The following is a 25,738-nucleotide window of genomic DNA, read 5'->3' as shown; positions in this document are numbered from 1 at the left end:
GTTCATTAACATGCCATCATCAAGCAGACGCAACCAGACTACCAACAATGTCCCAAACAACCATACACAAAGAAAGAAGAAACATTCCGGTCTCCAGACTTATCACAGCCACTCGTCCTTCTTCGGCGCCGGCGGCTTATCCAGACCAAAGTCGAGCTTGGGCATCTCAATCTTTGGCGCCTGCTCAACCTTTTTCTTCTGCCCCCCTCCGGCCTTCTTTGGCGAACCCCGGGACTCCGGTGGCGGCCCATATCGTACATCCTTATAATCCCAGCCATCCTCAGCGGCCGCTGCGACCCACGTGCGAAGGCCGTCGTGTACGCTTCCATAGAATTTCTCCTTGCAGAGGCGAAGACTACCTCCAAGACAGCGTTCCCATCCGGAAATGCGAAACTGCGCTCGGAGAGCATTACGCTCCTCGACTGTAGGTGTGCACGCCAGGATCGCATTCATGAGATCGAGATGGCAAGCCAGGTAGTTGGTCGCATCCCATTCCACTCCGCCCACGTACGGCGCTGCCGGCACAGGAGGGCGCTCCTGAGGGAAGTGCCGGAGCATGTAGGTATATGGACCAGGGTTGGAGTCTGCCGATGAGGGGCGCTCCGAGGGGAGGTCTACGACGTTGACGTTGTGGAGGAATATCCAAAAGACTTCCTTTGTCACGCAGACAACCTCCTTACACCATACGCGGTATGGCCTCTCCTGCCTCATCTCGAGGACAAACGGCAACGGACGTTCGTCTTCTTTGGGTTCTGGGTCTCGCAAATGTGAGAGGACATTCTTTGCTCTCGTCACCCGCTCAGTCGGGCTTGCAGACTCGATGTATGTGAAGAGGACAGACGTGATGATGTTGCGCGTGGTGAACTCGCTAGGACCCTTCTTCTCAGGGTCAAACAGCATGTGGAGGAGCTTGGGAAACAAGTCACCCTGGATCGTGTCGAGATACTGCATGGCGCGAGCAGTCGTCGACAATGCCTTGAGACATAGAAGGTTCTCGTGAAGAAGCGCATCCTCATGTTCCTCCCTACAACATGTCAGCATGATCCCAGCTATGACCGATGGCAGAACTCACCTCCACTCAACCTCCATGATACGGTTGAGGAGACCAACAATCTCCTTCATGCCGCCCTGCTGGATAAAGTCTTCAATCCAGGCGACGGTTTCGTTCCGCAGCAACAGTCGAAGCTTGTGAACCTTGCCGACTTCGACGAGCTCAGGCTTCTGGACCTTTCTGAGATAGGCCACATAGTCACCCGGGCCTTGTTGGAGCTTGATCTTGGAGAGGATGCCCGAGTTGGCTGATCCGCTTGATCCAGGAGGAGCTTCACTAATCACGCTATCGGTCGATTTGCTCCTAAAGTGGCGCCCAAGCGTGCCGTCTCCCTTGGACTTTTTGACGGGCGAGCTCGGTTCCTTGTCCTTTTTTCCTCGAGAGAGCGTAAAACTCTTTCCTCGTGATCGCTTCGGCTTGTCTTCGTACGTGCCCGCATCAACCGAGCCGTTGCTGTTCACACTGTCAGTAGAGCAGGGCCTTTCAGCCCTCAAAGCCTGCATCTCGGCCCAGTCCTGACGGATAAACTCCATCTTGATGGTGTTGCTCAAATTTCGCATCTTGTACCTCTGGTTCTCTGGAATGTTTCGTCGATCCAACATGGCCTCAAGGTGCTTGTCGATGTCCTTAGGATCGAGCACCCTCTCGGTGGGCTCGGCGACGGTCGACATGGACTTGGATCGGCCGTGGGTGAATGTAAAGGCACTCAGGACCTTGCCGCGGCTACTCTTACTCTTGGACTCGGTCGAGTCCTTGGAGCCCTTTCGGGACTCGTTCGGGAAGCGGGCCTTTGTTGGCGACGGTGGTGAGTCCATCTTGGTATGCACGGGGTGGAATGACTTTGGTCTCTCTCTGACCACAGGTCGATTGCTCATGTAAAGGTCCTGGTCGCTCGGTTTCCTTGTTGCGTCGAGACTTGCACGTTGACTCCGTGGCTCTTGGCTCAGAGGGTTTGATGTGAACTGGGCATATATGGGGGTGGGCGCTGGTGGTTCATCGGGTGTTCTGTTCTCCTTGTCCTTGGAATTCATGTCCTCGTCGGATCCGAACCTGCCTAGGTTTTTGAGGGTCTTGGGCCTCAGCAAACCAGCCAAGTTGGTTCCCGACTTGGTCTTTTTGGGTTTGGTTGGCGAGACGTCGCGGGACTTGGTTCCCTTGGTGTCATTGCCAGCTGCCGTGATGACAGTAAAGTTGCCGAAACTGTTCTTGGTCGGTGATGGTGATCGGCCACGGTCGTCTCGATCGTCTCGCCTGGGGAAGCGAGGGATGGGCTCCTGCTGATTGCGCTGCAGCTCAGCCAGGGCTCCGGGGTTGGAAAAGTTCTCAAATGCCATGATCTTGGGCTGTATCGGAGGCGTGGTGCCCTCAAAGGGACTCAGAGGAGGGCGGTCTTCGTTGGAGGCCTGGCGACGGTTCATGAAGGATTCGAGTATCGATGACTTGGGCCTTGGGCGTCGGCCCGGCTCGAAACTGTTGACCTCGGTGGGATTCATTGTCGTCTTGAGACAGTCCGATTGACAGCTAGACTGGCACTGGCTTGATCAAGGACAAACGACAAAGCGTTGGGTAAAGAGGATGCTGAAGAACATAAGAACGAAAACAAGAGACTTCACCGACGGTGAAGAAGGAAACAGACTAAGATGCCGGATGAGACTATGCCATTGCGGGAGAAGAAAAGGAAAAACCGGGGTAACAGGTGGTTGACAAGTCACGGATAGATAGGTTCAGGCCGTTGCGGTGCAGGTGTGGATTGTTTATCGGGGCGCGGCGGTTGACCGGGAGACGGGGCGGTGGTGCTATCTTATCGGTGCGTGCAGTGGCAGTGACGGTGACGGGTGGATGATGCACCGCCGATGCACGATGGCGTGGACGATCCTGAGCGGATTAAATTTGGGCCTTGCATGTTTGACGTCTGTTTAATTGTTACAGGAAGAATTGAAAGGGCAGGAATTTGCTTGGTCGTGGTCAACGTTGATCGACGATAGGGATGGTCCTACAAATAGATCTAGAATCCTACCTCACAAGATTGATTACCCACAACACTCTAGCCAAAGACAGCGACGTTTTCAATGCTTTCAATGCTCCATGATATAGATTTCCCTCTTGATAATGCTTTGTTCGCCTGATAGCCGAATCACGTCAATATGCTAGTGTTCTCCATCAGATGTTGATCTGGCCATTGACATTGTCCTGCACCATGTCAATGGACTGGCACATCGTCTGTGAATTATAGGGCTGTCGTGTGTTCAAGTGCTCCTACACTCAGTGGTGGGCGGGATAGTTCATCCTCTCATCCTCCCTGCCGAGCCTAATGCCGACTTGCAGTGTCTGTGGGGAACGGGGCGAGAATCGGTACGGCTCGGTCGAGATGGAGGCTATCAAGAGAATGCAAGTGAAGATGCAGAGACAATGTCGGATAACAGCAATGGACAGCAAGAGATGGAGGTTGAGCATAGCATCACGTGGTTGGTATTCAAGGCAGGAACCCATCCAGGAATCTCCTCCATTCACCTCCACCATCTCCATCATCAGATCAATCACGACTCCCAACTCTTCAACATGCACCATCTCCATCTCCATCTGCCGCCGCCCTCTACCGAAGTCTTAACCCCGGCTTCTCCACCATGACAACCCCATAACCACCACCCCCACCACTTCAACGTCAATTGCCTACGCCAGCAGCCAACCGCGTCTCCGAGGGCGTCCTTTTTTAAATGCAAGATTCCCGCTCTTTAGACCGAGGCTTGGGTGCTTAAATCGTGCGTCTCTCCCGCCGTTGGATCTCGTGGGGTTTCTCGGGATAAATGTTTAGCCTTCTGCCCCTCCATCGTCACCAGCTGCTCATGACTTCTTTTGCTCGTCTTTGACTTTAATTCTTCTTCAACACCAATTGACATTTTTTTCGTCTATGAGGTTCATCCCAAGACTTGCTTCAAAAATGCCTGTTCATCATCTCATGGTTGGCACCTGGACCCCTCCGGGTGCCATCTTTACCTTTGCTTTTGATGATGAAGCTCTCACACTTGACCTCATCAAGAAGACCGAGATTCCTCGTGACGAGCCCATCTCATGGATGACTTTCAGTGTAAGTCGAAATAAGACCAATTGATCACCAGCTGACCGTCAAAGCACGATCGGAAAGCCATATATGGCGCAGCCATGAAGAAGTGGTCCAGCTTTGCCGTCGAGTCGCCGACTTCCATCACCCACCAAGTGTCTCATCCCATGCAACACGATCGTATGTCTCGCGCCCACAACGGAGATTCTCAACTAACTTGTCAGCCAATGCCTCTCTCGCGACGACAAATACAAGAGCCATCTTTCTCCTCGCTGCAAACAAGCCCCCGTACGCCGTCTACTGCAACCCATTCTATGATCATGCCGGCCACGGCGCCGTCTTCACGACAGACTCAACCACCAAGGCTCTCAAGGAAAATGTCCAAAACTACCCCTACCAGCCCAACACTGGCATTCACGGCATGGTCTTTGATCCAAAGGAGGAGTACCTGTACTCGGCCGATCTCCGTGCCAACAAGCTTTGGGTCCATCGCCGTCGAGAAAACGATGCTGCCCTTGATCTAGTGGGATCTGTCGAGTGTCCCGATCACCGAGACCACCCCCGTTGGGTTGCCATGCATCCCACGGGCAATTACCTCTATGCGCTGATGGAGAAGGGCAACCGCATTTGTGAATACCTCATCGACCCGGCCACTCGTCTCCCTGTGTACACGCATCGACAGTACCCTCTGATCCCACCTGGTATTCCTGACCGGTGGACACAGTATCGCGCCGACGTGTGCGTGCTGTCTTCGTCAGGGAAATATCTGTTTGCCTCATCGCGGGCTAACTCCTTTGACCTCACCGGTTATGTCGCCGCCTTTGCTCTGTCCCCTACAGGCGCCATTGAGCGCCAGATCTGCTTGAACCCTACGCCTACCAGTGGAGGACATAGCAACGCCGTGGCGCCGTGCCCCTGGACCGACGAATGGGTGGCTATTACAGATGACCAGGAAGGTTGGCTGGAGATTTACCGCTGGCAGGACGAGTTTCTTGCTCGCGTGGCCAGGGTAAGAGTGCCTGAACCTGGTTTTGGCATGAATGCCATCTGGTACGATTAGAACAACAAAATGAAAAGAGCAATGTCATTACGAAATGTTGCGGACACTAACTGTCCTCGCTCGAGCTACCTATTAGCCTGAGACGCTGATGTACATACAGTTGCCAGAGACATCTGCTGGCTGATGCCATACTCATATCTCCTACTTTGCACCATTAGTTTTAGGTCCGTGATCGGCATCGTCCTCAACAGCCTCCTCGTGGTCGTTGCCTAATAGCGGCGTTCGTTCATGCCCTCCGATACGCTGCGTACTTGTGAACCCAATGTGTGAAGCCGCTCGCGGGGGCAGACGACTTGAATTTGAGGTTGAAGTTTCGAGGGGAGCCCCCTGATTTGCGCCGAGACCCTGCTTGATCTTGAAGACGCTGCCGCGAGTGTTGCTGAGAGGTTTTGTGGCTCGGTTGGCGGGACCTAGACGCAGCTGCTGCCTCATCTCATCCAAACTGGCCTTGACAACAACCGGGGTTCCCTCAATGCCGCCGTCCGAAGTTCTGCGCTTCATGTGGATAGCGGTCTTGGCTCCATTGTGAAATCCGCCCTCATAGTTGCTGTGGTAAGACGCGGTCTCGAGGTTGGGGGTCACATGGTTTTCGTCGACATCGACAAGGATGGCAGCTTCAGGTGCCTGCCTACTAGCGGTAGCGGCCACGGCGGCAGCTCCGGCTTGGATACGACGGGCTCGGGGGGCGGGAGTCAGGCGTCGAATGGCCTTGTGGACATCGACATAGACGTCGGATTCATCGACAATTTCCCTAATTGGTCAGCTTTGGTTGGTCAATAGGGGAGCAAATCAACTTACTCTCCAATCAGCTCCTCGATAACATCCTCAAGAGTAACAACACCCAGGGCACCGTGATCCGATCCAGGGAATTCCGAAACAAGAACCATGTGGGATTTGCCCTCCTGGAAAAAGTTGATAATATCCAAACAGCTGGTCTCAGGTCTTGTCTCGACAATAGCTCCAAGGGGCACATCGCGAACAGGGATCTTATCCTCGGGGTCATACGTGATGAGAGTCTTGACAAGAAGCATACCAACAAAGTCCATGTGGTTTCCAGAGCGATAGATGGGGATGCGCGAGTATCCTGAGGACAAAATATCATCCATTGTCTTCTCATCAAGGATGTGGTCCTCGGAAAGGGTGTAAACATCGTCCATAGGGGTCATGACTTCAGCAACGGGCTTATCCTTTAGGTCCAAAACAGCTGTGATAATGGTGACCTCATCCTGGTTCAGTCGCTCCGAGAGCTCTCCAAGGGACTTGTGGAGGGTGACAAGCGTCTTGAGGCCGCTCTTCTTGTACAGGGTGCCGTGGTCCTCTCCAAGAATCCAGTCAAGGAGCTTGGCGATGGGCCACGAAATAGGACCAGTCAAGTACATGAGCATCAAGACGGGCGTTGACATGTATCCGCCGATAGGGAGTCCGTATCGCACACAGATGGACTGGGGGACGATTTCACCAAAGATAACTACCGTTGTTAGCTTCGCCACCGACAGAGTCGTACCGACATACCGATTAGGATTGTACTGCCGACGACCGCAGCAACGCCCCCGCCAAGAGTTCGGTCCAACACAACAGGCAATGACTCGTTTACGACGACGTTTGACAAGAGCAGCGTAACCAGAACCCAGTGCTTTCCGCGATTCAAAAGTTTCAGCACGCGCTTTGCATTCTTATGCTGCGGTTCGGTAGGGTCGCCCGAGAGAACTTGAAGGTAGATGCTGTCCTGTCCCATCAGGCTATGCTGGTCAGCGTCGCGTGGTGCCAAGAGGAGAGGGGAACTTGCGCAATGGTCAGACCGGCAAAAGCACCACCCAGGAGCACCAGAGCCATCGAGGCAACGGCGAGAACCCAGAGGTCAGCGCCCTCTTCTTCATGAGGATGGCCTTGAGCTTGAATTGGGTGAGCCGAAACTGCCGTCAAGCTGGCGCCAAAGACTCGGCCCATGCCAATGATGGCGGGCCGTAGGGCGCTATACCGAGCTGCGCGTCGCGTCATGATTGTGCGGTTACTCCGGGGAGAGGCTCTGCGGTGTATGCGCGAGGTCGTGTGAGTATCCCACTCTCGTCTGAACGACTGGCTGAAGAATAATGTTGTTGAATCGTCTGCGATCCCAGGCACGAGGTACTCGGGATGACAAGTGACAGGCCGATAGTGGCTGGAATGTGTCTGAGACAGTCAAGGATACGTCAAGAAAAGCTCGGAAAGATTGGCGAGAAGATGAGAATCGAAGCAAGCCTGTAGTCGTCACGACCTTCGCACCAAAGGCGATTGGTGATGAAGAAAGTGGAAGGAAGAAGTGGGACGAACGTGAACGAGCTATAAGAGCATCGACCTGTTGCCGATGACGCCAGCAGGGAGCTCCCGGCGAGCGGTGTGGGGGCTGTGATTGGCCAGACGCCGATTAGCCCAGGGTCCAAATGCCCGACGGTTCAGCACAGTCCACTGGGTTACAGCAGCTAACAGTGCTACGCCGCCCTAATTTCGCGGCTAGCAAATTACGCGAGGCGATTGGGGCGCAGGAGTGGAGGGTCGCAAAGGCAACATGAAGTCATCATCGATGCGGACCTTGTCTCCCTTGTCTGTGTTTATTTTACAATTTTGAGTTAATACACAAACAAGGGTCAATTCGGTTCAGTTCAAGGGTTATTTCACGTCAATTCGAACCAGCAAGTCAATGCCAAGTTGATTGGCCAATCTATCTATGGTCCAAGCTTCCAGGGCTACACTTGTATCTGCCCTTACCCCTACAGCTGCACCAAGCTCACATCCAACACTCCCTCCGAGTTCTTCAACCCTTCCAACACGTCGTTACTCACCGGCCCAAGCACCCCCAGAATCATCAATGCCTCATCACCCTTGGGGTCCGGCGGAGTCTCGGCTCCCTTGGACGCCTCCGGGTCGAGACTCGCCACCTGCATCGACTTGATGTTGATCCCGTGCATCCCAAGAACCGTTCCGACGCCTCCGATCTTACCAGGCTCGTCGTAGTTGTGCAGGATGATCAGGGTCCCCTCGGCCGTGAAGACGCCGTTGAATCGGCCCAGCTTGGAGATGAATACCCGCTCGTCGCTGGCGTAGCCCTCAATCACCTGCTCCCTGCTGCTGCCCGTCTGGTAGGACCGCAGTGTCACCAGGTTGGCGTAGGTTGACTGCGAGTCACCAGAGTGCGTTTCGCTGATGACAATGCCTTTCTCCTTTGCTATGAGCGTCGCATTGACAATGTTGACGTGCGAGTCACTGAACGATGACACCAGTCCCTTGACCAGCGCAGCAAACAGCGGCTTTGTGTTGGACATGCTGGCCAGGTCACCGTGGTAGATGAGCTCGAAGCGCCGGCCTCCCATCATTCCGCCCTTGTGTCGCACAAAGTGCTGCGTATACAGGCGGCCCATCTTCTCAACGAGTTTCACAGAAGGCTGCAGCTTGCGATATTCCTCGGGCATGATGATGGGTGCGTTGACGGCACTGGTGGGAAGACCGCCACGCAGAATCTCAAGCACCTGCGTGCAGACATCCATTGACACGTTCTCTTGGGCCTCAATCGTTGAAGCTCCCAGGTGAGGCGTTGCCACGACCTTGGGATGCTTGCTGAGCTGGGCAGCTATCGAGTCTGGGGCCAGAGGCTCTGTAGACCACACATCGATGCCAGCTCCTGCGATCCATCCCTCGTCGAGCCCCTTGATCAATGCCGCTTCATTGTACACGCCACCACGAGCAACGTTGAGCACGCGGGCTGTCTTCTTCATCTTCTTCAGCTCTTCCTCGCCAATCATGTCCAGCGTGGTGGCCAGAAGAGGCGTGTGGATGGTCAGAAAGTCGACGATTGGGAGCAGCTCTTGCAGGCCAGACACAAGCTTTACGCCCGCCTGACGGGCCATGTCGGCACTCGCGTAGGGGTCAACAGCCACGACCGTCATCCCGAGGCCTTTCGCCATGCGGGCAACGTTCATGCCGACCTTGCCCAGGCCGATGATTCCGAGAGTCTTGGAGCTGGCTTCTGAGCCTACAAGCTTGGATCGGTCCCATCGGCCCGCCTTGACGCTGCTGTCAGCCTGGCCAATGTTTCGGGCCGTCGCTAGAAGAAGTGCAATTGTATGCTCTGCCGCAGCAATGATGTTGCCTGAGGGGGAGTTGACGACTATGATGCCTTGAGTTGTTGCAGCCGGGACGTCGATATTGTCAACGCCGACGCCAGCTCGTGCGACAACCCTGAGCTTTCTCCCGGCTTGTAAGACGTCAGCCGTGACCTGAGTCTCGGAGCGCACAATGAGGCCATGGTAGTTGGGGATCAAGCTGACGAGTTCGGCAGGCGATAGGCCTTTTCGGTTGTCGACATCAAAGTGAGGAGTCAAGAGGGCCAGGCCGTCAGGGGAAACCTTTTCAGGGACAAGAATGCGAGGACGATTTGAGGTGCCATTGGATGGCGTATCAATAGTAGCAATAGGAGCCATGGTGAGTTGGATAGTCTACGTGCTGTGTAAGAGCAGACGAGTCTCTCGAAGCAGGCGAGAAGCCATCAAGGTTCAGGGCGAGACCCGGTATAAGTAAGTCGAGATGACGTCTCCGCCTTTGTCCTCAAGAGATGACCGCCACCCGCTACTTCTGAACCAATCCAGAAAGGCCATGCCACTCTGACCGTTCGCAAAGTACTTGAGCGATTCCTTCAATGACAAGTCACGGACGGAATGCAGAGTCCCGTCTCCAGGACCAATCCCACGCCGAGCCCACGGATATTCTCTCGACGCGGGGGCATTTCTGTACGCGAGTTTCAGTGAGACGTGACCAATAGTCGATAAATGTCGCGGTGAGAGCGCGGGGGGGAGAACAACGAGAGACGTCCATGTCGTGCAAACGGGAACGAGGCTTGGGAGCTGGCACGCGAACATTGGGCCTGAAGGTTGCAACCCCTCACTTCCCACCCCCGTATGGAACTACTGCAAGCCACGGGCCGCCGTGGGGTTCGCATCGGCAAGTCTTGTGTCATTCACAGCGAGGTTCGTCAGCTGCCGATGGGAGTGAGTTGAAGCGAAGCGCTGCGCCTGCATTCGAGGCTGATTGCCACGTTTGATCTGTCGCTACTCGTCTTCCGAGTGGCTCTTACGAGAAGGGATTATCCTGCTTTTCAGATACGCCATTTGCTTGTATTTGCTTTGCTTTGTTGTCCTGCTTGGCTCTGGCTAAAAGTTGTCCTGGCCAGAAAACCTCTCGTTCTGCACAATCTCAATCCAGTAGCCATCGGGGTCCAGCAAAAAGGCTACATTCTTCATCCGTCCGTCTGTCAGTCTCTTCTTCCAGTTGACGTTGAGATCCTCGAATCGCTGGCAGGCAGCTTCCAGGTTGTCGACCGAGATGCCTAGAATGTCAGCTGGGTACTGGCAAGAGTACGTCGCACTTACAGATGTGGCCAAAGCCCTGGGGCTCCTTGTTGCCGTCGTGATAGCTAAAGTTCTCGTCATTCTCGGTTCCATAGTTCCAGGTCAGCTCGAGGAGACCCTCGCGACGGGCAATGTCGCTTTGGTTCTCGCCCTCAGCGAAAGGCTGGTCCCCAGGGTAGCCCAGGAAGTAGAGGTTGAAGCCGGCGTCAGGGTTCTCAAGGGTTCTGAAAAGAGACATGCCGAGAACATCCTTGTAGTACTCGAGAGACTTCTTGGCATCCTTGACGCGGATCATTGTGTGGTTCTATACTGTTAGCGAATATCAACCTGGGGAACTGGGTCGTACCATGGTATATGTGGAAACATCCGTCTCCTTGACGTCCTCAGTCTCTTTGTAGTCGTTTCGGGCAATAATCTCAACCCAGTAGCCATCGGGGTCAAGAACAAAGGCAATGTTTCTCATTCTGCCATCGGAAAGCTTCTTCTGGAACTTGTAGCCGGCATCCTCGATGCGCTGGCAAGCAGCCTGGATGTTATCAACGGCGATACAGGTGTGGCCGAATCCGCGATGAGGCTCCTTGTTGCCGTTGTTGATCTTGTACTCGGGGTCATTCTCAGTGCCGTAGTTGTGAGTCAGCTCAATGAGGCCCTCCCTGTCAAAAGCGCTGTTCCCATGAGACACAGCATTGGGAGAGTCGTAGCCCAAGAAGTACAGATCGAACTTGGCCTCGGGGAACTGAAGTCGTTTCACGACGCTGAGGCCTAGGAACTCGTAAAACTTGACTAGACGGTAGCTCTAGTCAGCGGGCCCCAGCCATCAGGGTAGGTACCTGACATACCGGACTCCTTGGGGTCCTTGACTCGAATCCTTGTCTCATCAGCCTGCAGATCTGGCTGCGGAGCCATCTACGCTTACATCGAGTGGTTGAACTTGTAGTTCTTGGTATCAGTGGTGGCCGCCATGGTGGCTGATCTGGAGTGTCCAGGGGCAGAGGCGCGAGGGATAGCTGGTCGAGTTAGAGAGTTCTGGATTGCCCTGATTCGCTGCGCAGCTCTTGCAAGGCTCATTGAGTCAGGTTCGTGAGAGTTGCGAGTTGGATAAATTGAGCAGGACGAAGCTGAAGCTGGTGTTGAGCCCCTCACTGACCCCACTTTGCAGTTCCACGATGAGGAAGCGACTGACGTCAAACAATTCTCTATTGCTGTTGTCAACCATCACCAATTACATACCATATATAGGTAAAGAATGAACAAATATTTTCAATTTCAAGCTAGAAATGTCATATAGATCCCTACTGGACAGGTACCTGGTGAAACACAGCTGCAAAGCGTGTCAGGAAAGAGTGTAGGGTAGGTAGCTGAGAAGCGCCAACCTCGGTGATGCTTCTCTCGTGTTACTGAACCTAGTCTATCCATTGGATATCGCATGCGTTATCCGATGACTGCGCATACCCGTTCCCTAACAGCACACGTCGTCTTCGCGTGAACCTGACCGTGGCATCATGACTTCTCCACTGTTAGCGCCCACGTTTCTACATGACAGGCCCTCGTAACCCCTGTACCAACAAAAGGCACCGAAAGTCTGGACAAGGTCAATAAAGGTTATCCAGCCTCATCGCCGAACAATCTGCTATAAACAGAACAAATAAACGTCTTCGAGTGCCCCCAAGACCAACGCCGAATGCCACTGGACTGCGGGGCCTCAGCTTGTGGGACTCGACGGGACTTAGCCCAAGCCTAAAAGAGCATCGTGCCAGGATCTCATCTCTATTTACTCTGCTGCTAACCGCCCACCTGTCGCATCCATCGTTCGCCCGTTCTCTCACCTGCATCACCAGCTTCCCAGCAGCTCTCCTCCGCGACATAGCATGTGATGCCATGATCTCCTCGCCATTCCTCTTGTCCATCGCGCCTTGATCAACGCCGCGATCAGGGTGGCTCAACATTATTATCACCCATCGCAAGGCCACCACCATGCAGCGACCTCAAAACCCTACCGGCGAGTATGATGAATCGGCCATCATGGAGGACGTCAAGGCCCCTGACGAGCAGGCGGCTGTCGACATTGCCCGGACCCACGGTCGGTCGCCCTTGACAAAGACAAGATCCATGTCGGATGGAGGAGGAACTCCCTCCCGTTTGTCGCCCTCACCACACATCGAAGCGTCTCGCCGAACCTCGAAAGACGACACCAGCATCCCGACTCCCCAGCCAGTGACGCCTCGCCGTCCTGCGCTGTCGAACCGTGGCTTTTCGATACATATGCCACCTCGAGAATTCACTCCACCCCCAGCGAACCCCTATGTCAAACCCGCTCCTCTCTCCCCCAAGCTCGACCACTCCCAGATCTACGCCTCTCCTACAAACATCCTCCCCCGTCGCTCCCGAGGCCTCGATTTCTCGCGCGCCGCCACGAGCCTGCATCACTCGACCCTCGCCGAGCAGTCATCGCCCGACTCATCGCCCACTGCTGGTGGCCGGGCGATGAACATTCCCACCCGAAGAAGCCATTATGCAGGACCTGAGCAGACATCGACATCTCTTTGGTCCGTCATGGGCAACGAAAAGATGCATGTTAGCAGTTCTCTTGGGAGCACCCAGGCCGTGGGCTCCGATTCGTCCAGCAGCTCGGACGATGATGACCTGATGGACGAGGACATGGATGAGACCTACGTGACGACTCCTCAGGTCAACAAGATTGGCCCGATCCTGGGGGCTCAAGGGTCTGGTGGAACCTTTGGATCCCCCGCAATGAGCAGCCTCATGAGTTTTCAACAGCGACAGCGGCCCCGCAAGCAGCCCAAGAAGAAGGGCCGGGGGCCTCTTGGCCTCGGGTTCAGCGGTGCATCTCTGTCCAAGTCACCACCCAGCAACTCCGCACGGGCTAGACGCGAGAGCATCAGCTGGCAGGCCAATCAACTGCACATCTCTGGTGCCGACTCGGATGAGGCACGAGCCATGGGTGATGACGGACTTGAAGGTCAGCGCAGTGTTATTCGGCGGGTGGTGACGAGGAGAGGGAACCTCTTTGTGAGTGGCGCATTGATTGATTTACTACTGCATTCACTAACATCGTATAGCCCAAGACAAAAGGGTTTGCCCGTATCCGGGCAGCTCTCATGGAAGAGAGCACTCCCGCCGAAGCCGAATTTCGTCGAGAAGCCGAGGTTGTCAAGCAGGTCCGTGAGAGTGACATGGACCTTGAGCCCAGAATCCCACCGCCGCTCGCAGAATCAACACAAACCACGACTGCCCCTTCGTCGCCAAACCTAACACAGCACGAAGGCCTCAATGATGTCACCGAAGATGACATCATGGGAGATGTGGTGATGGGCCTCTCGGGCAGCTTCAAGCAGCACGCCATCAAAAACTCCAAGGGCAAGACCTTCTGGGACACCTTTTCAGAGTCTAGCAGTACTGGCGGTGCCAGGACCACACCGCCTCCCGCTGCATTCCTTCCCCGAGGTTCCTCCTCGGGAATCAGCGAAGACGTGGCGATGGATTCACCGTCAGTTGGTGGAGCAGCCGTAAGTCCCCTGCCCAACCCCAAATCAAGATCCTGACCACTCACACTTCGCAGGTAACCGGTCCCCAGCCTCCCAGCGCTGCAGAGATCACCCGCCGCATCAACAGCAAGCGTCGACGTGACGACGACTTTGACCCCGTCAGCTTCAAGCGGCGTGCCGTCAGTCCTGGCATGAGTGTCCATAACTCTCCCATAATGCAGAGTCCCCTTCAACGCGACGGTATGTCATGGGGATCTCGACCTGGTAGCAATGGCGGGGACAAGGGCGGTAGCAGTGCCCCGAGCGAGTCTGGCAGTACACCAGGCAATCTTTCCGGCGGCAGCTCTGCAGGGAGGCTCAACAGCAAAGGCCGTGTTGGATTCCAGGGGATGATTGACACCAACGATGGCATCATGCGTATGAGCATTGAGTAATCTGGTGCCCCAAGCCGATGTTTGTTTGCAGCCTTGTTTTTGTCTTGTCAGCGTATATTAAAAGCATACCGAGGCGTTATGGGTCTTGGCGTTTTGGACGGCATCCGGGAACTCGATGCAGATAGAATCAGCCTTTTCAGGTGGCTTTCCTTTATTAATACCCTCAGATTGAGCAGAGAGCCAGAGTCAAGAAATGCCTCGTGATAGATAGATATCGACCTGGTATCTACAATGCCATCCCAACGCCAAAGCCATAGACTGGCACCCGCATATCCCTCGATGAAACCCAAACGCCGTCTATGCTGTATCGCTCCCAGAACATCACTCAACGCCAACGCCTTCTTCTGGTACGGTGAGCGTTCCAAGCTTATCATCGAGCCACCGCGCAAGCTCGGCAGCATGGCGGCGGAGGGCAGCCACCACGGCTGCTGTGCCGATAGTGCTCTCGAGGCTGGCCGTCGTCTGCGCGCCTGTGCTGAGGATGCTGTCGGCTCCGTCTGGGCTTCCCACATGTGATGCCTCGCCTGCGGGGACTTGAACGTGATCGATATGCGGCACTGCGTGCTCTGCCACGTCCGGGCTAGCGGGCCCGACGCAGACAAAGAGAAGGCCACACTTCAACCGGCGGATAACAACAGTGCCGCTCGTTAGCTGAACAGTGACTGTGGCAGGCTTGATGCCCCTCCCCCTGGCTGAAGGGTGCGACTCTAGCTGCTGGCTCTGCGAGAGCCGGTCGGTATCGTCTTCGTCGTCCTCGTCGGGCGGGGAGCTGCCGATGGGATCGGGGGTGCGGGAGCCGGGCAGGGCGGACGCGAGGGCGGGCGCCGAGGTGGAGTGAATGGCGAGGAGGGAGGCGGCGACGGTGGCGTGGGTTCGGAGGACCGAGACAGGCTGGTGGCTCGCGTGGGCGAGGAGCTTTCCGTGGGGAGACGTGAGGAGCAGCGTGGGCAGCTGAGCCGTCTGGTTGGCGTGAAGAAAGGCCGTGAGGCGCTTTGTGAGGAGGAGAGGAGGCGTGGGATGCGAGATGGACATGGCTGAGCGTGGAGTTGATGGCACGGGGATTTGAAGATGGCGAGGTACGCGACTCGGGAGGCTATATCGGTTGGCGGCGCGGCACGGCGTATCGGCGAGATGGGCAGATGCGGATGATAACTGAGGTGAAGCTTTGACGATGGATAGGAATGGGGAAGCGGATTCCAGCTTAAGCCGATGGCGGGGCCCGACGCTGGAGCGGCAGGCACAATCAGGGAATAGCGGGGACTATTCCGTAATGCTTACAGTGACCGGGCAACGTTATTGGTCGCCGTGGTCGGGAAGCGTCGTGTAAGATCATTGGTCGTAGATGGTTCATGATGAAGCGGCACAGATGTAGATGTCAATGAATTGGCATGTAGGAAACGACTGAGTTACGGCTGAGTCTAGTTATCCTCGTCCATAAAAGACTCGGCTTCATTCTTAGCACGTCTGAATCTCGCAGCCATGTCGTCGTCGAGATCAACATAGTCCCTTCCTTCCTCCGTGTCCCTCTTCCACCCCTGATACGCCTCCTCCACCACCTGGGCGAACTCAACCGCTCTGACCCATGGATTGCGACCAAGTTGAGGATCGTACAGAAGCAGCTCCTTGACGAGAGTGCGCAGTATCTTGGTGTATCGTGCTCGCGCCATGTAAGTGTGGACGTTGATCTTGGGTTTCTGACAGTTATGCCCGCAACGAGTCCACCGAGTGATTTCTTCACGGCATCCATCATTGCTCAGGTGCTTACAGCCTCCAAAGAGGCACCTGCAACCATTATCCGCGGCATCATGCTCAAGACACCCATCTCGTTTACAAAAGAAGACGTGTGAGCAGCCGCACATGTTGCAGTAGTAGTTGACCTCTAAGCCGGTCATCATGGTAAAGACGACGGAGCCGATGGACCACATCTCATCACCAAGGGTGTAGCCGCGAATTCCCTATAAAGTGTGAGTTGATATCGAATTCAAGAACGGGGTATTTACCTCCGAGATCAACGCCGGGTCCATCTTGAACAAGCCTCGCGCGTGGTTCAGTGGCACAGTTCCCTCCCGCGTAGCTAATGCCATCCCACGGGCGAGCTGATCTTCATACGAGAGATCTTCATCGCTGACAGTATGGCATGTCACGGCCACATTGCTAAAGTTCCCTAGCTTACACTGACCATATTGTTCAGTGCCATGAGGGTGCTGGAAGTAAATGTTGTCTGGCTCGATGCGGCGATGGAGAATAGGGAACCAATCCGTGTCGACAGACACCCACTCTCTCATTTCATCCGGTGAGAGGTTGGCGTCAAAGTAGAGTCGCTTGCCGTCGTGAAGATATGCCACAGCTCGAGTCAACGATCGAAGGACGTGCCAACAGAGGGGTTCTGGAAGATAGTAAGACGAATCATCAGTAGGATACTGCTGAAACACGGCAGTCAGATTGGCCGCATCACAAAAGTCCCAGACAAGAAGCTGAGTGCTGCTTTGTTCGTCTCGTTCCTGGGTCTTGGTAAAGGCCTGATGCTCGAGGGAGCCGACGATCGAAACTAGATTCTCGTGGTTGAGAAGCTGGCGGATAGTGTAGGCCTGGTTGTGCTTAGACAGCAACTTGTGTAAAGCCTTGGCCTCCTGGTGAGCTTGGTCGAAGCCCTCGCTTGGCTGGATTGCGAATGGACTGGGACTCGCAAGGAACTGCTCTCCACGGGTATCTCCTCGTCTGGCGGCGATCCAGAGGTTCGTGCCGATCTCCTTGACAAGCTCAAAAACGGGCTCCTTGGATGAATCCGCTGGGTGTTCAAAACCCGAATGAAATCCACCGAGGGGGGGCTCGTGTTGGTGATCCATGATGAATAAGTTGATGATGATGCACTGAACATGCAAGAGCCATCGTTTTATCTGCCATTATGGCCACGACAGCTGACACTGTCATCTCTTGGAGTAGAACAAAGAACATTGCAGCCACAAATGTCCAAGTGTGTCTGCGCCTCTCAGTCTTTGTCTGCTGCCAATGTGGCGTTGTTTGAACAAAGAGGTCCCATGTCAATCACCTCTTGGCTAGACTAGCTTGTTGGACCATGTCATGCTCAAGCTGGCTGTCCAAGCTGTCTCGTCAAGTTAATTTGCGCATGTGCGACGGCATAGATTGTTTCAAACAAACAGGTGTGGGCTGTCGTCCGGCGTCATGATCATCGCCGCGGACCGAAATCCTTCAGACTTCAAACACGGCTAGTGCTTCGGAGCAAACGGACTGTTACTGTCCGTGATGATCAAGAAAGATGTGCGACAGGAGCTGATCGTCGGGAACGCCTTGACGAGGGAGCTTCTATTCCTGAAGGCAAATGCCGAAATAGTGATTTACACGCTGACGGATCCAGGCTCCGGCGACCAAGACGGCAATTGTTCGTGCGGCCATGCCTCGTGCTTGTGGTATGGATTGGCGTGGGGAGGCAGCCCGAAAATTAGCACGTTTCATCCGTCCAAAGACAGAGATTTGTGGGATTCGTCGTGATGCAACTATGCTGAAACCGCGTCCGTCGCCAATGATCGCAAGGACGAGAGAGCCGAGTTGTCGAGTCGTACAGTACCGCGATGGATGTTTATCATCTTTACCGCCGTCGAGATGAGCGACAAGCTGGCGGTTATCCGTGAGTCGCTTGGCGCGTCGGGATTGGATGGCATGCCTTCTCGCGCATCTTGGATTCCTTCTGGCGGTTGGAGGAACTAGAACAAAGAAATCAGCCACTCAAAAGAAATGGTTGGCTGCTGGCGCTCTGTACCAGTCCCAGCCCATGTCGCCTAGAGTACAGAATCTCAACGCCTGTACAGTACTTACATCTTCCGCTGACAGCGACCGTCATCCCGGCGCATGTCTCGAGACCAATCAACGACTTGAATGATTCCCTGGACATGATTTCTTTCAAACGTTCCTCCTCTTTTGGAGTTTTGGCCTCTCTGCCCCGAGCGCTAAGCCCCATCAAGGCTGGGCGGCTGGTACCTGCAGGCCATGGCGCCACGCCTGGTCGCTCCTCCCACATTGATCGACCCCTCCTTCCCGGGAGTGTTTGAGGTTTGAGGTCATGTCGGGACGGGTTCGAGCATGGCAACTGCGCCGTGTGCGACTTCCTCGGTCGCGTCCCCTTTCATTTGAAACCTCCCATCCGCTTCCGGTTCCAGACTTTTCTCATTCATTCATCTTCCAGCCATCTATTGCCACGGTGTTTTCCATTTTCTTTGTTCTGGACCGTTTTCGTCGTATTCGTCACTCATTCATTCCATTCACCTGCATCCGCATCTGCATCTCGACAATACCTAGACCCTGCTATTCAACTACGGATTATAGCTGCTCAGCTATTGTTGGAGAGCACCGCCTCTCGCTCGTTCGATACCCAAACGCTTCTACACCGTCTTGGATATTTCCTGATTTCGAGAATTTACGACATCGTTATTACATCGCACTCGACATGTGTCCGCCATTACACTAGGCCTTGATCATTCGCGCACCGGTTGCAGCACATCTACGATCGCTTTCTCTTACTCTTCTTTTACCGAGCTGCTCTGGATAGCGCATAGTCGACTTCGCGGGCGAGGACTACGACATCCATCACTTTCAACCGACTTTGCTTTCATCGATTTCCTCGGCTGGCCGTTCGTTCATCATGGGATGTCTCAGTCATCGCAAGAAGCAGATTGAGGAGGTTGCGGACCAGAGATGGGAGTACATCAACCTTCGCGACTTTAAGAGCAGGGGATGTGGCACCGTTTTTGCTTACATTTACCTCTGGCTGATGCTCATTGTGTCGGTTGCTGTTTATGTCGTTGACAGTTTTACCGCTGTCAATCTGCTTGCTTTTGATCGCTGGTCTTCCAAGATTGACCCAGCAATTTCTTTTGACGTTTCAAAATGGATTTTCTCCATTTGCATCATTCTTTCTTTTATCAACTTGGCTTATGAGGGCTTCCGAGCTATTCGAGTCATCAGGCGAGGCAATGTTGCAGAATGTTACCTGGACAGCCTCGCTGTTAGATGGGAATCGATTCGGCTTGGCTCTCAAGGATGGAAGAGGTTTTTAGTTTTCGCCGAGCTCACCAAGAGTAAGGAGGGTGCGCAGTACATTGCCCTCTTTACCTATTTCAGCTTCCAGTGTAAGCCATCTTTCTCGGCACTGGTAATAGCCTACTGACTTTCGCAGCTTGGGTTCGTGTCATTATCTGCTCTGGGCCACGTCAGGTTCTCAATGCCTTTACACTCAAGTCAGTGTACGAGGCCAAGTTGACACCGACCGCAGACAACGTTGGTGACTCGATTACGGGTTTCTTTGACAAGATCAAGATTCTCGCCGAGGAGGACTATCAACAAGCCTTGATCCTTTCTGGCATGTGTTTTACTCTGGTGATTTGGGTCTTTTCAGCCCTATTTCTCCTGGCTGCCGTCCTATTCTGGGTCTTCTTCCTCTATCATTGGATCCCTTCCGCCGATGGTGGACTTTCTGGATACTGTGAGCGCAAAGTCACCAAAGCACTGATGAAGATTGTCACCCAGACGGTCAACAAAGCCTTGGCCAGAGAGGAGGCCAACCGACTCAGAGCCGAGTTCAAGGCTGCGAAGAAGAATGGCGAGAAGCCTCGCGTGGAACGAACTGCCACCCTACCGACTCTGCCAAATATCGGTCCTGTCAGCAAGACGGAGCCCATGCCAATGCTGCACCGCAACGACACCATGGCAACACTTCCACCTTATACATCACGACCAGGAACTCCCGGAGGAAGGGAAGGTAGCCCAGTGGACGCAAAGCGGAATGTTCTGTCGAGAAAAGCCACCAACATGTCGGTTGCGAGCTATGCATCTCATTCAACTTCCAAGTCAGGCTACGGGAGGATTGCATCCCCTGTTCCTGAGGTACCGCCTTTGAACTACAACTACTCCCAGTCACGATCTACGATTTCCTCACAAGCAAACTATGGTCAGCCAGCAAATCATATGGCAGACTCGAACCCCTCATTTTTCTCTGCTCCAGGTCGCTTCACCGAGAGCCCAGCCCACGACACCATGCCACCCTTCCCTCCTCCCGCCCGCGCAGCCAGTGCTCGACCAACAGACAGCTATGCGCAGCCCATGGGCATGGGGTCTTTTGCGCCCGCCCCAACACCAAGCCCTCCCCGAGAATACCAGGCTTATAACCCTGACATGCGGACGAGCTCCACGCCTTCCGTCAACTCAACCTGGGGCGGGCCACAGCAACCTATCAACCCTCCGGTTCGGAGTATGACAGGACCAATGCCTTTCCGGGCACCCCAAAGAAACCTGACCAGTCCGATGCCACGCGCTTCTACAGCAGGACCTGGTCCTAGACCTTCTCCCAGACCTTCTCCCAACTATGATGTTGAATCACAACGAGGACGTGATTGGTAAAGGGATGATTTGAACGGCGGTGATACTAATGATTTACGACTGGAGCGGGAGTGGTGGTTTGGTTATAAGTGTACGATGAGATCAAATTACAAAATAATAAAAGACATGTTTTACAAATTATTAAATTGTTTCTATACTATCTGATCTTCTTTAGGTAAGAATGTAATCTTATTGCGGTGGTAGTCTGGCAGATACTGTAGAGAAGTTGGCTGTCGGGCTGACCGCGCCCCGTTAACACCCAATTCGTCGATGGCAGCTTGTTCATGCTGATGTCACGCGGAACCGCAGTCAATCACGCCCTTGTTGAGGAATCAATGGTGATTTGTCAGGTATTCAACGGTGACAATGGCGCAAAGCTTGACCGCTGACAATTGCATCATGGAATTTATTAGAAAGCAGCAATTGAATATATTCGTCCGTCACCCACGGTCTCTCGTCGACTTGATCTTCATCCTTCAAGCCTTCATGTGTATTAACCATCATCATGCCCTCCGCAGTTTCTGATTTCCACCCAGGCGAGCGTGCTATGCACCAGCTTCTCAAAGTCCCGCGACAGGGCAACCCTACGATTCCGGGTCTGCCCATGCGTTACGGGATGAGAGTGATGCAGTCTTCTCTTGTCGCCCTGGGAACCCTCGACAAAGACGGCCAACCATGGACGACAATCTGGGGCGGTGAGCGTGGATTCGCAAGACCGGTTGCCGAGAATGTACTGGCATTCAACAGTGCTGTCGATACCAAGAACGATCCGGTTTTTAAGGCTTTCTGGGATGGAATTGATGAAGATGGCATACAGCAAGGTGCCATCAACAAGCCGAATGACGGCCAAGGCAAAGGAATGGCTGGACTGGCAATTGACCTCGAGACAAGAGACCGCGTGAAACTGGCTGGCAACATGATTGCCGGTGCTACAGTGGACGGCGGCAAGGCAGTCCAGATGGCCATGGCTGTCACCGAGAGCTTGGGCAACTGTCCCAAGTATCTCAACAAGAAGGATGTCGTCTTGAATGAGATGGAGCCGGAACTTGTATCGGAAACACTGCAGCTGCCGAAGGAGGCGTTAAATTTGATTGCTTCTGCGGATATGCTTTTCTTGTCGAGTACCAACGGAGAGACTATGGACACAAATCATCGCGGTGGAAGCCCTGGTTTCATCAGGGTGATCAAGAATGAGCCGGATGAGCTCGAGTTGATTTACCCAGAATGTAAGCCTCCGAATCCTCTCTCTCAAAATGACACAGCTAACAAGTCAGTCTCTGGAAACAGACTATACCAAACCCTGGGAAACTTCAAGGTTAATCCCTTGGTGGGCATTGCGATCCCCGACTTTGACACTGCAGACGTCCTTTACCTCACGGGAAAGGCTTCAGTGCTGGTCGGCGATGAGGCGTCGTCTCTCCTCGCAAGAACCCACCTCGCCGTCAAGATATCCGTCACAGGTGCCAAGTTTGTCAAGTCCGGGCTCCCCTTTCGCGGGTCTCTGGGCCAATATTCACCATATAACCCACCTGTTCGCCATCTCCTGTCCGAGCACGACTCGCACATCTCAGCCAGCTCTCTGAAGACAATATCTGCAAGCTTGACCAAGCGTGAGGTCCTCACACCATCCATCAACCGATTCACCTTTGAGCTGTCTTCAGAGGAGCCGATACCAAGCTGGCACTCTGGGCAATACATCACACTCAACTTTGAATCCGAAGTGTCAGGTGGTTACAGCCACATGGCCGATCACGACCCTCAAAGCATCAACGACGATTATATACGGACCTTTACCGTATCGAGCCCCCCTGACAGGAAGGAGATCCAAATCACAGCCCGGAAGCATGGCCCAGTGACTGGCTTTCTGTGGAGGCACAATCTCCGCGTGCCGTTGGAAATTCCAGTCGTGGGCTTTGGCGGCGAAGAGGGCTTCCGTATCCCTCTGACGCCTCAAGCTTCAAAGTCAATCTTCATTGCTGCTGGCGTGGGAATAACCCCCCTGCTTGCACAAGCACCAGCAGTTCTCGAAAGAGGCATCCCTCTCCAACTCTTCTGGAGTCTCCGCTTCGAGGACTTGCCCCTCGCAGTCGACACCTTCTCCAAGATTCCAGATCTCGCAAACGTGACCAAGCTTTTCATCACGGGCCAGCCGGGGAACATGGAACTTCTTGATCAGGTAAAGCGGGCTGGCGCAGAGGTGGACGAGCGACGAATGAGCAAGGCCGATGCCGAACAGCTCAAGGGACAGGATGCACGTTTCTTTTTGTGTACTGGACCGGCCCTTTTGTCAGCACTCGAAGAGTGGCTTCAGGGGGAGAAGGTTGTGTGGGAAGACTTTGGGTATTGAGAAACACCCAGCCAAATTGAATGTACATCCACGTCGGACAACCTACCAGTAACCTCACCCAGTCCTCACGCCTTGTCCCCAGACTCGACGCCATCGCAATCCCATCCCATCCCTGTGATGGCCCGCCCGGCCGGAGGGAGGTTCGCGCTAGTCCCCGGTGTAAGGGGAGCTAACGCCATCACAACGTCCTTGACGTTTCTCTTGAATGTGGGGAGTCGTCCAGTACCGGGCCAAGTCTGGGGTCGTGGGATGAGGCGTGGATTTGGCCTCGAGGTTGTAATCGCCGCCCACCACCAGAACAGCTGGCCACGAAGCACCTGGCACGGCCAGCTACACTCGATCTGACTCCTCTTGGACTTAGCAACCATCAATCCATTCCATCATCTGCCCTTCCCCGCAAACGCTCGGGAGGTACGGACAGAGTGAACTCCAAGTCCCACTCCCCCGCGCCCGAGGTTGCGGATCCGCAATCTGACCTTCTCCGCGTGGAGTCAACCTGGAGATCGATGGGCTGCACTCTCGTTCGTCAGTCCAAGGAGGTTGGGTGTGGCGATTCCAAGGAGGATGCAGGTTCCAAGGGACGGGAATCGCCTTGAACCCTGATGGAGAAATACTCGTGTGGGGAGCGGTACTAGAATAGGTAGTGACTGGTGTTGAGCTGAATCAGTCAGTAATAGAAACATGCACGACGCTGAAATCAGCATATGCAGCGCACAACCCAAGTTGCCAACATCCATTGTTATACCCAATGCTCGACACTTGTAATCATTCTCCGCTATGACTCCTTGTTGGGGAGTAAAATCCTTTCAAGAAAATTTGAATTCAGAAACAGGATAGCTCGCGCCGAGGTCGCAAGCTGGGTCCGTTGTCGGCGGCAAGAATTGCGGTTTCTGGCCAGACCCGTACTTCTCACCAGTCACCTTGGCGGAATCCAATAGCATATCGTGACAGAATAGCGAAAGACGACATTTCGCCGGGTGGACCTCCGTTGTAGCCCTAGTTGAGAATCAATTGGTTCGCTTAGTCCGAGACTCGTCTCTCAGTCTTGAACCGTGTCAAATAGGCTGAATGAAACTTTCACAAGGAATAGGAGCGAATCGTCTGGGCTGTTCTGTAACCGTGAACCACCCGGTTGGATGACGGACTGAAACTATGGCGGAACTGTCAGAGATAGATCAACTCAGGGTTCTGCGGGAGCCTGGCGGGCTTTGTGCCTGAAACTCGTGATTAGGCGGCCTCCTGGTGGATTCCCATTCTTCAAAGTTCCCCTTTTTGGAACAATGCACCAGCCTGTACGTAAGGCATTGGCTTTCTTAGGTGATCATGATATGATTCCCCCGGAACAAAGACCACATCGCTTGTGTTGGATACGATGCATTTTTTCGTCACGCGTTGGTAACAAACCGTTAGAAGGGTGGAGAAGGTTGGGGCTGCTCGTGGGGATCAAGGATTGCGTGGGGACAAGTGAGGCTCGAGAAAAGGTTTGCTCTGCTCTTGCGAGATTTATCGCTGTCTGTTGGCGTTGTTATGCTGCACAATTAGGTAGAAAAGAACGCAGGCAACTCGGCTCCCTGTTGGCGTAAATGATTTGTGTAATGCATCCATGGATCAAAGATAGCCTGGAATATCGCCCCCGCATTTTGTGCCTAGAGTAGGAAACGGGTTTCCCGCGGAGCCAAGATGCAATTACCGATTGCCCGAAGTTGGTGCGGACAATCGTTGACTCGCTGACCAAGCCGTGTCGTGAGCCATTCTATCCGGTTTGGGTGCTCTGGCGACCAAGAGCTGTCCGAGATCCACCCGAGCCAGATCAACACGGGCTGAGGCGATCCATTCTCTCTGGCCGCAGCTCTGAAGCAGCCAAGAGGTTGACGGCCTTGGCCCTGGCTAGAAGACGTGGGTGGTTGCCGTTGGTGTGCCACGCGGGTTGTGTGTTATTGTCCGCAGAGCCACTCAGGCAGGTGACCCCAGTCGAGATATCGGTACATTGTCCGTAGGCACCGCACTGAAGCATGTCTCACCGAGCTGCCAGGAGCTGATCACGCACCTCTGGCTAGAGTTGCAAAGCCATTGAAAGCCGTCGTTCGCTAACGGCACGAACTAGCCAGTGGTAAAGCGCTGGGGTGAGCTCAAGACCTGGGGTTGCGTTGTTGCGTTCCCTCGACCCGGGTTCGGTGGAGGGGCTTAGATCGCCGTCGTCATTCCCCGCCACGAGGAGTCAACGTGGGAGTCAACGTGAGGGTTTCGGTTGAGTATTGAGAGTTGCGCCGAATTGACCAGGAATCACTACGTCGTCGACCAGGACAAGGTGCTCTTTTGGGCATGTTTTTGGTCGACATGGAGCCCATTACTAGGGGCTGGCAGTGGGTAGGCAGCCTGTAGAGGTAGTGACAGGTACCAAACTGGCAGTCGAAAGCCTCTTTCCTGCAGTGAAGATGGCGGCTGATGGCGTGCGTTTGGTGCATGAAAGGCCTCGACTTTCGCGTGTTGGTGCGTGTGGATGTGGATGGAGAA

The 25,738-nt window shown here is 54.3% G+C and overlaps 10 protein-coding genes across 10 annotated transcripts; 4 read left to right on the top strand and 6 right to left on the bottom strand.

Annotated features, from left to right (window-relative positions):
- Positions 1–102: 102 nt before the first annotated feature.
- Positions 103–2,544, bottom strand: NCS54_00293400 (Drf-GBD domain-containing protein; the record flags this gene model as incomplete). Its single annotated transcript, XM_053148521.1, has 2 exons — positions 103–1,024; positions 1,073–2,544. 2 exons carry the CDS (start codon positions 2,542–2,544, stop codon positions 103–105), a joined length of 2,394 nt encoding a protein of 797 aa, XP_053004496.1.
- A 1,415-nt stretch (positions 2,545–3,959) lies between these two features.
- Positions 3,960–5,169, top strand: NCS54_00293300 (Hypothetical protein; the record flags this gene model as incomplete). Its single annotated transcript, XM_053148520.1, has 3 exons — positions 3,960–4,136; positions 4,181–4,289; positions 4,334–5,169. The coding sequence occupies 3 exons, from the start codon at positions 3,960–3,962 to the stop codon at positions 5,167–5,169; spliced, it is 1,122 nt and encodes a 373-aa protein (XP_053004495.1).
- A 141-nt stretch (positions 5,170–5,310) lies between these two features.
- NCS54_00293200 (Hypothetical protein) lies at positions 5,311–7,167 on the bottom strand (the record flags this gene model as incomplete). The annotated part of the gene is made up of 4 exons (XM_053148519.1): positions 5,311–5,920; positions 5,968–6,637; positions 6,682–6,913; positions 6,952–7,167. The coding sequence occupies 4 exons, from the start codon at positions 7,165–7,167 to the stop codon at positions 5,311–5,313; spliced, it is 1,728 nt and encodes a 575-aa protein (XP_053004494.1).
- Positions 7,168–7,916: 749 nt separating this feature from the next.
- NCS54_00293100 (D-3-phosphoglycerate dehydrogenase) lies at positions 7,917–9,623 on the bottom strand (the record flags this gene model as incomplete). Its single annotated transcript, XM_053148518.1, has 1 exon — positions 7,917–9,623. One exon carries the CDS (start codon positions 9,621–9,623, stop codon positions 7,917–7,919), a length of 1,707 nt encoding a protein of 568 aa, XP_053004493.1.
- Positions 9,624–10,349: 726 nt separating this feature from the next.
- Positions 10,350–11,615, bottom strand: NCS54_00293000 (Lactoylglutathione lyase; the record flags this gene model as incomplete). Its single annotated transcript, XM_053148517.1, has 5 exons — positions 10,350–10,525; positions 10,569–10,851; positions 10,894–11,330; positions 11,387–11,415; positions 11,464–11,615. The coding sequence occupies 5 exons, from the start codon at positions 11,613–11,615 to the stop codon at positions 10,350–10,352; spliced, it is 1,077 nt and encodes a 358-aa protein (XP_053004492.1).
- A 906-nt stretch (positions 11,616–12,521) lies between these two features.
- On the top strand, positions 12,522–14,487 carry NCS54_00292900 (Hypothetical protein; the record flags this gene model as incomplete). The annotated part of the gene is made up of 3 exons (XM_053148516.1): positions 12,522–13,577; positions 13,628–14,074; positions 14,128–14,487. The coding sequence occupies 3 exons, from the start codon at positions 12,522–12,524 to the stop codon at positions 14,485–14,487; spliced, it is 1,863 nt and encodes a 620-aa protein (XP_053004491.1).
- A 321-nt stretch (positions 14,488–14,808) lies between these two features.
- On the bottom strand, positions 14,809–15,519 carry NCS54_00292800 (Hypothetical protein; the record flags this gene model as incomplete). The annotated part of the gene is made up of 1 exon (XM_053148515.1): positions 14,809–15,519. The coding sequence occupies one exon, from the start codon at positions 15,517–15,519 to the stop codon at positions 14,809–14,811; it is 711 nt and encodes a 236-aa protein (XP_053004490.1).
- A 386-nt stretch (positions 15,520–15,905) lies between these two features.
- NCS54_00292700 (Protein kinase domain-containing protein) lies at positions 15,906–17,333 on the bottom strand (the record flags this gene model as incomplete). The annotated part of the gene is made up of 2 exons (XM_053148514.1): positions 15,906–16,442; positions 16,488–17,333. 2 exons carry the CDS (start codon positions 17,331–17,333, stop codon positions 15,906–15,908), a joined length of 1,383 nt encoding a protein of 460 aa, XP_053004489.1.
- A 1,811-nt stretch (positions 17,334–19,144) lies between these two features.
- NCS54_00292600 (Hypothetical protein) lies at positions 19,145–20,898 on the top strand (the record flags this gene model as incomplete). The annotated part of the gene is made up of 2 exons (XM_053148513.1): positions 19,145–19,631; positions 19,679–20,898. The coding sequence occupies 2 exons, from the start codon at positions 19,145–19,147 to the stop codon at positions 20,896–20,898; spliced, it is 1,707 nt and encodes a 568-aa protein (XP_053004488.1).
- Positions 20,899–21,382: 484 nt separating this feature from the next.
- NCS54_00292500 (FAD-binding FR-type domain-containing protein) lies at positions 21,383–23,224 on the top strand (the record flags this gene model as incomplete). Its single annotated transcript, XM_053148512.1, has 2 exons — positions 21,383–22,103; positions 22,152–23,224. The coding sequence occupies 2 exons, from the start codon at positions 21,383–21,385 to the stop codon at positions 23,222–23,224; spliced, it is 1,794 nt and encodes a 597-aa protein (XP_053004487.1).
- Positions 23,225–25,738: the final 2,514 nt, after the last annotated feature.

Source organism: Fusarium falciforme, chromosome 2 (genome assembly GCF_026873545.1).
Source record: "Fusarium falciforme chromosome 2, complete sequence".
Lineage (NCBI taxonomy): Eukaryota > Fungi > Ascomycota > Sordariomycetes > Hypocreales > Nectriaceae > Fusarium > Fusarium falciforme.
This window is presented reverse-complemented; position numbering and strand designations above follow the sequence as displayed.